Here is a 13,002-nt window from a genome sequence, read left to right on the forward strand (position 1 = left end):
CCCCATGGGCTCAATTCAGCGTTGGAATAAACCCCAAAGTCCGCAACATAATGAGCACAATAGTGACATCGTTTCTACTCCACACAGAAAGCACACTGGGCCCTGGGGACAGTCAAGGGTTTGTTGATGAAAGTGGAGAAGGAAACCTGTTGCCTACAGCCCTCTGATAAGATACAGACTGTGTCAGTTTGCCAGAAGAGTGCAAACGATTTACAGATTTACTTGCCAATTGACATCTGTTTACTTTTTTTTTGAATCCCTGTGAATCAATAAATAAGATGACCTGACTAGAAACACCAGCATTTGGCTCAGTATTACTGCTTTGTAGGAGCCAGAAACACCAGCATTTGGCTCAGTATTACTGCTCTGTTGGAGCTAGAAACACAAGCGTTTGGCTCGATATTACTGCACTGCTGGAGCTAGACACACCAGCATTTAGCTCGGTATTACTGTTCTGTTGGAGCTAGAAACACCAGCATTTGGCTCAGTATTACTGCTTTGTTGGAGCTAGAAACACCAGCATTTGGCAAGTATATGTACGCAACCACTAAACATTTATTTTGATACCCTGGAGTACTGTAGTTTCAGGACAATATAGGCTTGAGCAACAAACACACACTAAACACATCTCTAAAGAGAGGCAGATACTGTAAGCAAATGGTGTGGACATTTAAGGAAAGGTACTAATTTACTCTACAAAAGCGACAATCTTTAAAATACTTTTTTTTTTTACTGAAGTTATACATTATTCATTGTCTTAGAATAAAAAACAAACCTGACGGAGGAATTATACAACTGTATGAGAATTAGTATTGGTGAGGAGAATGCATACTGTCTGCAAGAAAACTAAATAATAAAGTACAAGACAGACCAACAGGCTCGGCGGCCATGCACAGTAGATCACCCGCTTGTTTTTGATAAACGGTGGCGATTCAACATGTAGAGTCGCCGGGAGATTAACAGAAAATGACGGCCGATGTTCTGTGATCAGAGGCTATAGGACGACCACCCGTTGCATTTAACGTTTCGTCAGCAACAGTCTGTTTAGTCTTTCACACTTCTACAAGACTGTGGTAACAAAAGGTAGTCTGTGCGAGGTAAAGCGTCGCCTTCTCTCAGCTCACTGGTCACCATAGCAACACCCACCCGTAGCATGCTCTCCAGCAGGTATATTTCACTGGTCATCCCCAAAGCAAATACCTCCTTTGGCCACCTTTCCTTCCAGTTCTCTGCTGCCAATGACTGGAACGAATTGCAAAAATCGCTCTAGTTGGAGACTTGTGTCTCCCTCACCAACGTTAAAGTCAGCTGTAGGAGCAGCTTATCGACCACTGCAGCTGTACATAGTCCATCTGTAAATAGCCTATCGAACCAACTACCTACCTCATCCTCATATTTTTTTTCTGTTCTTTTGCACACCAGTATTTCTACTTGCAAGTACTCATCTGCACATATAGTGTTAATTAACTTGTGTTAATTGCTAAATTGTAATTACCTCACCACTATTGGCCTATTTATTGCCTTACCTCCTTACTTCATTTGCACACACTGTATACAGATGTTTCTATTGTGTTATTGACTGTACATTTGTTTATTCCATGTGTAACTCTGTGTTGTTTTAGTCGCACTGCTTTGCTTTATCTTGGCCAGGTAGCAGTTGTATGTGAGAACTTGTTCTCAACTGGCCTACCTGGTTAAATAAAGTTAAAATAAAAACATTTTAAAAGACAAACATCATTGACATAAAACAGAAACAACTTCTTGGAAAATTACATTTTTATTAACATCAATTTTATTTTCACTTTTTTAAACAAACAAATTTGTAATAAATAAAGCACATCTGATGGGGTATACCATGCAAACATTACATTCTATAACATCAAAGAGAACTGTAGGTGTTGAACCAACCGATGGATATCTTGTTACAAGAGCATCACACTCTGACATTCATCCCATAAGCAATAACGGATTCATGATTGGTATTAACTTTACATGTACACCATGTACGGAATTAATCCATATACACATATGAAGGACCGGGGTTAAGTATACCAGTCACCATTTCATTCCACTCTTTAGAGCCGGGAACAAAGAGTGGGGGGGTGAAATAGGAGACGGAAAGTATAGAAGATAGAGGGCTTGAGAGAGGATCAAAAATAAAGAAAACATGGATGGATGGAGTAGAGCTGAGAGAGAAAAAGGTCCCTCAGGAGAGACCAGTAGAGACCAGCAAGTCAGACAGTGTGACCTGCCCAGAGGCAGAGGAGCATGAAGAAGCAGAACAAGTGAAAGGAATGAATGTACCAAGAACCCAAAGATGCCTGTGCAGCTCTGTCACCACGTTTGAATACAACTAGCATCTTTCCCCCAACGTGATTGGACAATGTGGTTCCATCCACTGCAGGTTGAACTAGATTCTAGTCCAACACTGGATCTTCACCCAGAACAAAGATAGTAGAGGCCGTTTCGTCCAACAGTGAAATGAAATGGCATAATATAAACCCTTGTGATGATGAGGTGCACACACAGTAGGGCAGAGAGAGTGGTACATAGTGGGGCATTGCGCGCTGCCTATCAATAGCAGACATAACTTTCAAATTAACTCTGCTTGCCTGAAATAAGAAATCCAATCTATATTATATTATCTTTGTTACAACTAGTGTGGAATATTCTATCCACTGTTCATATATTCTAGTTTTAGGAGGATGGAGGTTGACTGTTGTGCAAGTGAGGGTTAATAACTGAGGCCTGTACCTGTATGGTTAGTGACACACGTGTAGAGCTGGCTTAAAGCTAGCCACTGGGATAACTGAAATGAATTCACATTAAGTCCTAAGTGGAACGAGTGCTAACAATGGGCAGGAGAATGGCTTCAACCCAACAGGCGTTAATTCAACCCCTTGTTTACAGCTAGTCAATCAACAGAGAGGAGGGTGGTTCCCATCACCCTTCACACACACCACGTCTGACTCACCTGGTCACCAGCAGACATTCTGTGTGTGTCCCAAATGGCATCCTATTCCCTCCACAGTGCACTACTTTTGACCAGTGCAATTTGGGACACAACTTCTGACAGGTGCTCAAGCCGATTAAAGACATTCCCAAACAAAGGAAGTTGGCAGTGAGAGAGAAAACCTTCACAACCGCCTCATTTATTTGAAACGAGGGAGCAATGAGAGAGAGAGGAAGACGACATGAGGTCGATCCGTCAGTCAGTCACGAGGTGTGTAACTTCAATCTTGTCCTCCCCCTTCTCTCTTCGTCTTCTCTGCCAAAAATGCGGAGCAAAAAAGCCCGGAGACAGTAGTTGGATTCCTGTGTGAAGAGGACATGTCTGGTGTACTCATCATGGGCCTATAAAGCATGGTGCCCACTCTGAGCAGAGGAAGTGCTATCTGCTCAGCAACACTGATAACCTGATCCTCCTCAGTGTTAAGGGCTCCATCCGATAAACTCCACTTGCAGAAAAAAAAACTAGGAGCAACAGTTGGGCGTCACTGGGGGGGGTTCAGTCATTTACAGAGGGAGGAATTAGTCTTCTTTGATCAGTACAATGCTTCTGTGATCCATTGGTTTCTGCCAAGGAGAAATGGTGAGATTAATTACTGTATATCTATATCACACACACACTCAAAAGTTTGGAGTGACTTAGAAATGTCCTTGTTTTTGAAAGAAAATCTCATTTTCTGTCCATTAAAATACCATCAAATTGTTCAGAAATACAGTGTAGACATTGTTAATGTTGTAAATTACCATTGTAGCTGGAAACAGCTGAAACGGTAGTGTATATGTATTTGTATGTGTATATATGTATTCAAATCAAATTCTAATTATATTTGTCGGATGTGCCGAATACAACAGGTGTACACAGTGAAATGCTTACACATATATATTTATATTAGAGACATTTCTGTACAACACTGCTCACTAATAGTCTATGTACTGCAGCATGTGAGATGCTTGAAGGCAGATACCTGGTGCTCTACTTCTCCTCGTGAAGAGCTTCTATAAAGGCTTCAAGTTTCTCCTGAATCTCACGGACCTTCTCTGCAGAGGAGGAAAGAGAGGATGGGGGTTAGTTGAGTCTTTGCAAAACAAAAACAGTAGATATGGAGAGCATCCAAGATGCCTCAATTGATACAGTACAACCCAGGAAACCACTGTTGTCATGCAAGTTGGTTGAGTTGGCTAAACAGGCCTATTCTATTGTGTTTCCACCTGCGAGACCCAAGACTACTTGACGTTTCTCAGACTCTACTCTACGTCCTCCTGTTGTGACCGTGGCCTTCCAACTACAACTGCACACAAGAAATATATACACAAGAAATATCCTGTGGCATACTTTCTTAGAACGAGTGTGAAACCAATGACCTGACATTCTGTATGTATTCACTAGCAGAATAACAGACGTGTCACAGGCCATTGTTCTGCCACCTCTTGTGTCAGCTAATCAGCAGACAGTCCCCACTGACATCCGTCAAACCTAAATAAAACTCCCACTTAAGTGAAATATTCTATTGAAGAGGAGAGTTGTTGACCATACCATACCTCACACACCCACACCACATCAAAGACCCCCCAAAAAAAAAAACATGACATGGTATGTCCCTCCAGGCATATGTCTAACTAATGGATGGGAGATACCATAACATTATTCCACATGAAAGGGAAAACACACTGAAGAAAAGTTGAGTCACCGCGTCCCACCGTTGGGGTCCTTTTGTCCGAGATGGTGTTCTGAGGAGAAATCCGTCCGTACAACATGTACTGCCACACGATGGCCTGCAGTTACAAAGAGTCTTTAAAAATTGCTGAATAAACAAATGGCAAGAGTAAGTCTTAGCAAATTAGAAAAAAAAGAGGCCTATAGGGGACTAGCAGTGCCAGCTGCCCCGTCTCTCCGTCTCACTCTATTCCAGTAGACGAATCCAACTGGAGCTGTCCCAAGCACAAACAAAACTCCGAGGAGAGATATTATCAGAAGAGAATCTTCAAATGCTTTTGACAACAAAACAAAAAACTTAAGACACAAAGGTCTGAAAGCTTCAAAACCAGAAAACTCCTTGATTTCTACGGCTCGATAAATCATAGCGGTTTAGCAGACCAACAGTGTTTTAAAAAGGAGTAGGTCACAGTTTGACGTTAGATGGTTCTTCACCCTGAAAGTAGTCTATGGTCCATAAGGAACTGTAATCCATGGTTCAGTTCTTTAAAAAACAGCCACTTCAGCTAATCTTAGCCACCACAAGCTAACAGTCAATGGAAGTCAGAGGCATGTGAGCATGTTAACAAAAAACATTATGAGGAATCATCAAACACATCAAGCTGAAAAAAAGTGTAGTACTCCTTTAAGTGTCCATTTCAACACGACGGTGGGAGCTGCATTTAGAGGGTAACCTTATCCTAAAGAGAGGGTCTGGTGCAAGACCCTTTGGTGGGGGGCATGGGTGTAGATGTATCCCTTTCTGAAAGATGAAAGTCACACGGCAGTCTTTAAGTACACACACACCTCAGAGTCCTGAAATATGACACTAAAAGTGCTGAGAAATCACTATGACCAACACACACATCTAAGCCATGAAAAACAGCAGAAGAGTGGTAGAAAAACACCTTTCCCCTCCTCCCTCTCTCGACACACACACACACACAAATAAATTCCCCCAGTCTTTGATACTTTAACACAGAGGCACATGGGGAGATTCCAACGCGTACTGGTGGCATTAGGGCTGGGAAAGAGGGCACGGTGAAACGGTTCCACCCAGTCTTTGATACTTTAACACAGAGGCACATGGGGAGATTCCAACGCGTACTGGTGGCATTAGGGCTGGGAAAGAGGGCACGGTGACACCATCACGGCAGGTGCGTATTTTATTGTGTTTGTATGCAGGGCGGATTTTGAAAAGACTGTTAAAATAAAGGTTCATAAAAAAGAAAGAACTGTACACAGTAGCTCTTCTATAAGTGGCACATCTAGGGCTGGCTTTGAAGGCGAGCCAGGGCTTTTCCCTTGGCTTGTTTTGATATGACAGAGATGTTCCCTCCTTCATGGGTCTGGGACAGATAGATGTTGCTATTGACTCCATTTGAGTTATGTTTTGCGGTGCCCGACCCACTCTACTTCCCCGGTATGTGTGTTCCTTAACTTGTTTTGCGCCCTTGTGGTTGGGAAAGAGTTCTAGAGTGGGAACCTAACCCGGCTGGAGTCCCACTCTAGAACTCTCTACCCAACCACAAGGGCGCAAAACAAGTTAAGGAACACACATACCGGGGGAAGTAGAGTGGGTCGGGCACCGAACGCAAAACATAACTCAAATGGAGTCAATAGCAACATCTATCTGTCCCAGACCCATGAAGGAGGGAGGGACATCTCTGTCATATCAAAACAAGCCAAGGGAAAAGCCCTGGCTCGCCTTCAAAGCTCAGCGGAGCCGAGATGTGCCACTTATAGAAGAGCTACTGTGTACAGTTCCTTTCTTTTTTTATGAACCTTTATTTTAACAGTCTTTTCAAAATCCGCCCTGCATACAAACACAATAAAATACTCAATCACAAAACAAACCCAATCTTCACTTAGAGGATTCCCCACTAAATGTTATAAATTCTCTAAAGGGCAACAGGTATTCAAGCCTGAGCTTCCACCGCAACACATTTCACATCTATGGAGCATAAAAACCTTGGAACCTCTAGCACTACACAATGTTGTGCTCTTGTACCGTACGCTGTTGTTGTGACCTTGACCAGTGTTGTCAGATACATAGGAAGTCTCTGCAGGAGTGCTTTGTAAATAAACCAAAGAGAACGCTGCTCTCTTCTTAGATACAGAGGCCCAACCCACTTTTTGATACAATACACAATGGTGAGTTCTAAAACCATCACCGGTAATGAATCCAAGGGCACAATGGAAAACAGCATCTAGTGGTTGAAGTGTAGATGCTGCTACATGCATATAGATAATATCCCCGGAATCTAAAACAGACATAAGTGGCCTGGACGACTTCCTTTTTATTAGCAAAACAACAGTTAATCACATCTTGATCTTCAATGTCCTTACCAGCTCAGAAACGTGCGTTTTAAACCCCAATATATCATCTAGCCACATACCAAGATATTTAGAAGAGGGAACTCATTCAATGTGTTCCGTTCAGGCAAGTAATTTAAAAGGTCAAATATGTCTAAGTTATGGGACCTATGGCATGTATTTTGTTTTATTTGCATTAAGAACTAACTAAAGATCCAAGTGTGACTTCTGCAGTGCATGGAAATCACACTGCAAATGTGAAAAGGCTTGGTTTACAAATGGTGCAACAGAGTACAACACTGTTTGTCAGCATAAACATTTATATATATATATATATATATATATTTTTTTAAATAACAGTATTTCCAATGTTATTTATATACAGTGTAAACAATAGTGGCCCCTGAATCGAACCCTGGGGTATCCCTTTATGCACATTCAGATTTGACCCCCCTCTGTCACAATAGAGTTATATTACAGAGATAGTTCCGAAACCACATACAGGCATCAGTGCTCAGGCCTACTGAGGACAACTTACTCAATGAAACAGAATGATCAAATGGTGTCAAAAGCCTTTGACAAGTCAACAAAACGAGGCAGCACAATTCATTTAGGTATCTAAAGCATTGACAATATCCTTTACAACTATTGTGGTTACAGTAACAGTACTGCGCCCTGGTCTAAACCCTGATTGATGTATAGTGGCTTGCAAAAGTATTCACCCCCTTGACATTTTTCCTATTTTGTTGCCTTACAACCTGGAATTAAAATAGATTTTTGGGGGATTTGTATCATTTGATTTACACAACATGCCTACCACTTTGAAGATGCAACATCTTTTTAATCGTGAAACAAGAAATAAGACAAAAAAAACGAACAAACGTGCAAAACTATTCATCCTCCCAAAGTCAATACCTTGTAGAGCCACCTTTTGTGGCAATTACAGCTGCAAGTCTCTTGGGGTATGTCTCTATAAGCTTGGCACATCTAGCCACTGGGATCTTTGCCCATTCAAGGCAAAACTGCTCCAGCTCCTTCAAGTCGGATGGGTTCCGCTGGTGTACAGCAATCTAAGTCATAGAACAGATTCTCAATTGGGTTGATGTCTGGGCTTTGACTAGGTCATCCCAAGACATTTAAATGTTAACCCTTAAACCACTTGAGGGTTGCTTTAGCAGTATGCTTAGGGTCATTGTCATGCTGGAAGGTGAACCTCTGTCCCAGTATCAAATCTCTGGAAGACAGAAACTGGTTTGACACAAGTAATTTTTCCAACAATTGTTTACAGACAGATTATTTTACTGTATCACAATTCCAGTGGGTCAGAGGTTTACATATACACGAAGTTGACTATGCCTTTAAACAGCTTGAAAAAATGCCATAAAATGATGTCATGGCATTAGAAGCTTCTGATAGGCTAATTGACATCATTCGAATCAATTGGAGGTGTACCTGTGGATGTATTTCAAGGCCTACCTTCAAACTCAGTGCCTCTGTTTGACATCATGGAAAAATCTAAACAAATCAGCCAAAACCTCAGAGAAAAAAATTGTAGACCTTCACAAGTCTTTGTTCATCCTTGGGTGCCATTTCCAAAACGCCTGAAGGTACCATGTTCATCTGTACAAACAACAGTACGCAAGTATAAACACCATGGGACCACACAGCGTTCATACCACTCAGGTAGGAGACGCATTCTGTCTCCTAGAGCTCAACGTGCTTTGTTGCGAAAAGTGCAAATCAATCCCAGAACAGCAGCAAAGGACCTTGTGAAGATGCTGGAGAAAACAGGTACAAAAGTATCTATATCCACAGTAAAATGAGTCCTATATCGACATAACCAGAAAGGTTGTTCAGCAAGGAAGAAGCCACTGCTCCAAAACCGCCATAATAAAGCCAGACTACGGTTTGCAACTGCACATGGGGACAAGGATCGTACTTCTGAGAATAATGTCCTCGTCTGATGAAACAAAACTAGAACTGTTTGGCCATAATGACCATCGTTATGTTTGGAGGAAAAGGGGGATGCTTGCAAGCCGAAGAACACCATCCCAACCGTGAAGCACGGGGGTTTCAGCCTCATGTTTTGGGTGTGCTTTGCTACAAGAGGGACTGGTGCACTTCACAAAATAGATGGCACCATGAGGAAGGAAAATTATGTGGATATATTGAAGCAACATCTCAAGACATCATTTAAAGCGTGGTCACAAATGGGTCTTCCAAATGGACAATGACACCAAGCATACTTCCAATGTTGTGGCAAATGGCTTAACTTCTTGGTGACGGGGGCAGTATTGAGTAGCTTGGATGAATAAGGTGCCCAGAGTAAACTGCCTGCTACTCTGTCCCAGATGCTAATATATGCATATTATTAGTAGTATTGGATAGAAAACACTGACATTTCTAAAACTGTTTGAATGATGTCTGTAAGTGGTAGGCAAAAACCTGAGAAAAATCCAACCAGGAAGTGGGAAATCTGAAGCTCGTAGTTTAGCCCCTATTGTCGATACAGTGGATTATTGGTTATGTTGCACTTCTTAAGGCTTCCACGAGATGCCAACAGACTTTAGAATGTTGTTTCAGGCTTCTACTGTGAGTGTGACCGAATGAGAGAGGAATGAGTCAGGTGTCTGGCAGAGTGCCACAGGCTCTGAGGCGCAGTCACGAGAGAGTTAGCTCTCGTTCCATTGCTTTTCTACAGACATTGGAATTCTCCAGTTAGAACATTATTGAAGATTTATGATTTTAAAAAATCCTAAAGATTGATTCTATACTTAGTTTGACAAGTTTCTACGGGCTGTAACGGAACTTTTTTTTAACTTTCCTGAACACACGTTTGGATTTGTTTACTAAACGCCCTAACAAATGAAGCTATTTGGACATAAATGGACATTATCGAACAAAACAAACATTTATGTGTAACTGTGATTCCTGGGTGTGCATTATGATGAAGATCAAAAGGTAAGTGAATATTTATAATGCTATTTATGACTAATGTTGACTACCCAATATGGCGGATATCTTTTTGGCTGCTTTGTTGTCTGAACGCTGAACTCAGATTATTGCATGGTTTGCCTTTTCCGTCAAGTTCAAAAAAAATCTGACACAGCGGTTGAATTAAGGAGAAGTATATCTCTAATTCCATGTATAACACTATTTTCATCAACATTTATAATGAGTATTTCTGTAAATAGATGTGGCTCTCTGCACAATCACTGCATGTTTTATAACTACTGAACGTAACGCGCCAATGTAAACTGAGATTTTTTTATATAAATATGCACTTTATCGAACAAAACATACATGTATTGTGTAACATGAAGTCCTATGAGTGTCATCTGATGAAGACCATCAAAGGTTAGTGATTCATTTTAATCCCTATTCGTGCTTCTTGTGACTCCTCTCCTTGGCTGGAAAAATGTGTTTTTTTGTGAGTTGGTGGTGACCTTACATAATCGTTTGTGGTGCTTTCGCTGTAAAGTATTTTTTAAATCAGACACTGTGGCTGGATGAACCGTGAATTTTATATTTAAAATGGTGTAAAATACTTGTATGCTTGAGGAATTTTAATTATGAGATTTTTGTTGTTTTGAATTTGGCGCCCTGCACTTTCACTGGCTGTTGGCGAGGTGGGACGCTACCATCCCAGAGGTTAAGGACAACAAAGTCAAGGTCTTGGAGTGGCCATCACAAAGCCATGACCTCAATCCTATAGAACATTTGTGGGCAGAACTGAAAAAGCGTGTGTAACCAAGGAGGCCTACAAACCTGACTCAGTTACACCAGCTCTGTCAGGAGGAATGGGCCAAAATTCACCCGACTTATTGTGGGAAGCTTGTGGAAGGCTAGCCAAAACGTTTCACCCAAATTAAACCATTTAAAGCCCATGTATGTAAACTTCTGACCCACTGGGAATTTGATGAAAGAAATAAAAGCTAAAATAAATCACTAAACTATTATTCTGACATTTCACATTCTTACAATAAAGTGGTGATCCTAACTAACCTAAAACAGGTGATTTTTACTAGGATTAAATGTCAGGAATTGTGAAAAACTGAGTTTAAATGTATTTGGCTAAGGTGTATGTAAACTTCCGACTTCAACTGTAGCATTTTCCTTGGTGGCCAAAAAGCTCAATTTTAGTCTTGTTTAAACAGAGTAGCTTCTTCCATATGTTTGGGGAGCCTCCCACATGCCTTTTGGCGAACACCTAAGGTGTTTTTTTCTTTAAGCAATGGCTTTTTTTCTGGACACTCTTCCGTAAAGCCCAGCTCTGTGGAGTGTACGGCTTAAAGTGGCCCTATGGACAGATACTCCAATCTCCACTGTGGCGCTTTGCAGCTCCTTCAGGTTTATCTTTGGTCTCTTTGTTGCCTCTCTGATTAATGCCCTCCTTGCCTGGTCCGTGAGTTTTGGTGGGCGGCCCTTTCTTGGCAGGTTTGTTGTGGTGCCATATTCTTTCCATGTTTTAATAATGGATTTAATGGTGCTCCGTGGGATGTTCAAAGTTTAGGATATTTTTTTATAACCCAACACTGGTCTGTACTTCTCCACAACTTTGTCCCTGACCTGTTTGGAGAGCTCCTTGGTCTTCATGGTGCTGCTTGCTTGGTGGTGCCCCTTGCTTAGTGATGTTGCAGACTCTGGGGCCTTTCAGAACAGGTGTAGATACTGAGATCATGTGACACTTAAAGTTCACTTATGTGACTTCTGAAGGTAATTGGTTGCACCAGATCTTATTTAGGGGCTTCATAGCAAAGGGGTGAATACAAATGATCACCACTCATCTGTTTTTTCCCCTTCCATTTCACTTCAACAATTTTGACTATGTCCATTCCATGAAATCCAAATAAAAATCCATTTAAATGACAGGTTGCAATGCAAGAAAATAGGAAAAACGCCAAGGGGGTGAATACTTTTGCAAGGCAGTGTACATTCAGAATTTAATTCTCAGATAAAAAGGAAGTTGTACATTTACATTGTACATAGACAAGAAACCCAAGACATGGCATGATAATGACGAAGAACACTAGTGTCCCCAACCTTCTGGAGTAGCAGCACATAAGCAGCCTTCCATACTTGTGGAATATTTCCCGATATCAATTTTTAAAATAGATTTATAATGTGGTTTATTACGCCAGCGATGATGCAGCCCGGCTCCAGTTTATCAGCCCCTGTGGACGTTTGTATCTATAGATAGCAGGGCATCTAAGTCCTCTTTTTATGCAAATTGCAGAAAATAATATCCTCAACTACCATTTTCCAAATCATTCCGCAAATTCCCCCTATCAGCATTAAGTCCAAATTCCTAGAGAGTAGGCCTAGCAGTTATTTCAAAGCCAGCTGAAATAAAAATGGTGGTTAAATTGCTCGATGTGGACCACTTAGTGCATCAGGTCAACCACGGATGAGACGACACACGAACGAACCTTAACTGAAGTACATTTTACAGTTCACATCTCTCGCCATTTAGATCAGAATTTGATAGGCAAAATGTTACGCCATTCATTTAATGTCATTCATTTATAACAGCGTTAAAATGATTCCCCTGTCATCATGAAGGGAAAAGCGAGGGGATGCACAAAAACAAAAATCTAATATTCTGGTTAGTGATGGTGCGAAACAGATTGATTTCTCCTCTGCCATCTGTTTGTCCCACAAGGCGACAAGGGACATAAACAGGTTTTCTTTCAGGACGCGCGGAAACGCAACACACAAAGTGGACAGAGTCGCCGTTCGCTACCTGTTGCCTCAGAGGGATCGAAAAACTCCATTTAGGCTCCTGTTTACCTAAGAGATGAGCCCCAAGACACTGCCATTCAGCTGCCCTCCCTTTTATCTGGTCATGAATATTCCCATAATCCTCTGAAATCCCTTATTTCAGGTCCCTCTTTCGGCTGATCTCCACAGGAAATGATAGGTCTCTTTCACTCCCACTCATCTGCGCCGTAAGGCTGTAAAGCCTTCAGTGGACAGAGCAGGAA

The 13,002-nt window shown here is 41.5% G+C and overlaps 1 protein-coding gene across 2 annotated transcripts in view; it reads right to left on the bottom strand.

Moving 5' to 3' along the window:
- Window positions 1–1,758: 1,758 nt before the first annotated feature.
- Window positions 1,759–13,002, bottom strand: part of LOC118372741 (dynamin-like 120 kDa protein, mitochondrial) — a 95,027-nt gene continuing 83,783 nt past the window's right edge. For both annotated transcript variants that reach the window (XM_052475327.1, XM_052475326.1), the window contains 2 exons: window positions 3,975–4,047; window positions 1,759–3,576 (listed from right to left, as the gene is read on the bottom strand). In XM_052475327.1, coding sequence (XP_052331287.1) covers window positions 3,983–4,047 — 65 coding nt within the window. In that variant the 3' untranslated portion in view covers window positions 1,759–3,576; window positions 3,975–3,982. The remainder of the gene's footprint in view (window positions 3,577–3,974; window positions 4,048–13,002) is intronic.

The sequence above is a fragment of the Oncorhynchus keta genome, chromosome 22 (genome assembly GCF_023373465.1).
Source record: "Oncorhynchus keta strain PuntledgeMale-10-30-2019 chromosome 22, Oket_V2, whole genome shotgun sequence".
Classification (NCBI taxonomy): domain Eukaryota; kingdom Metazoa; phylum Chordata; class Actinopteri; order Salmoniformes; family Salmonidae; genus Oncorhynchus; species Oncorhynchus keta.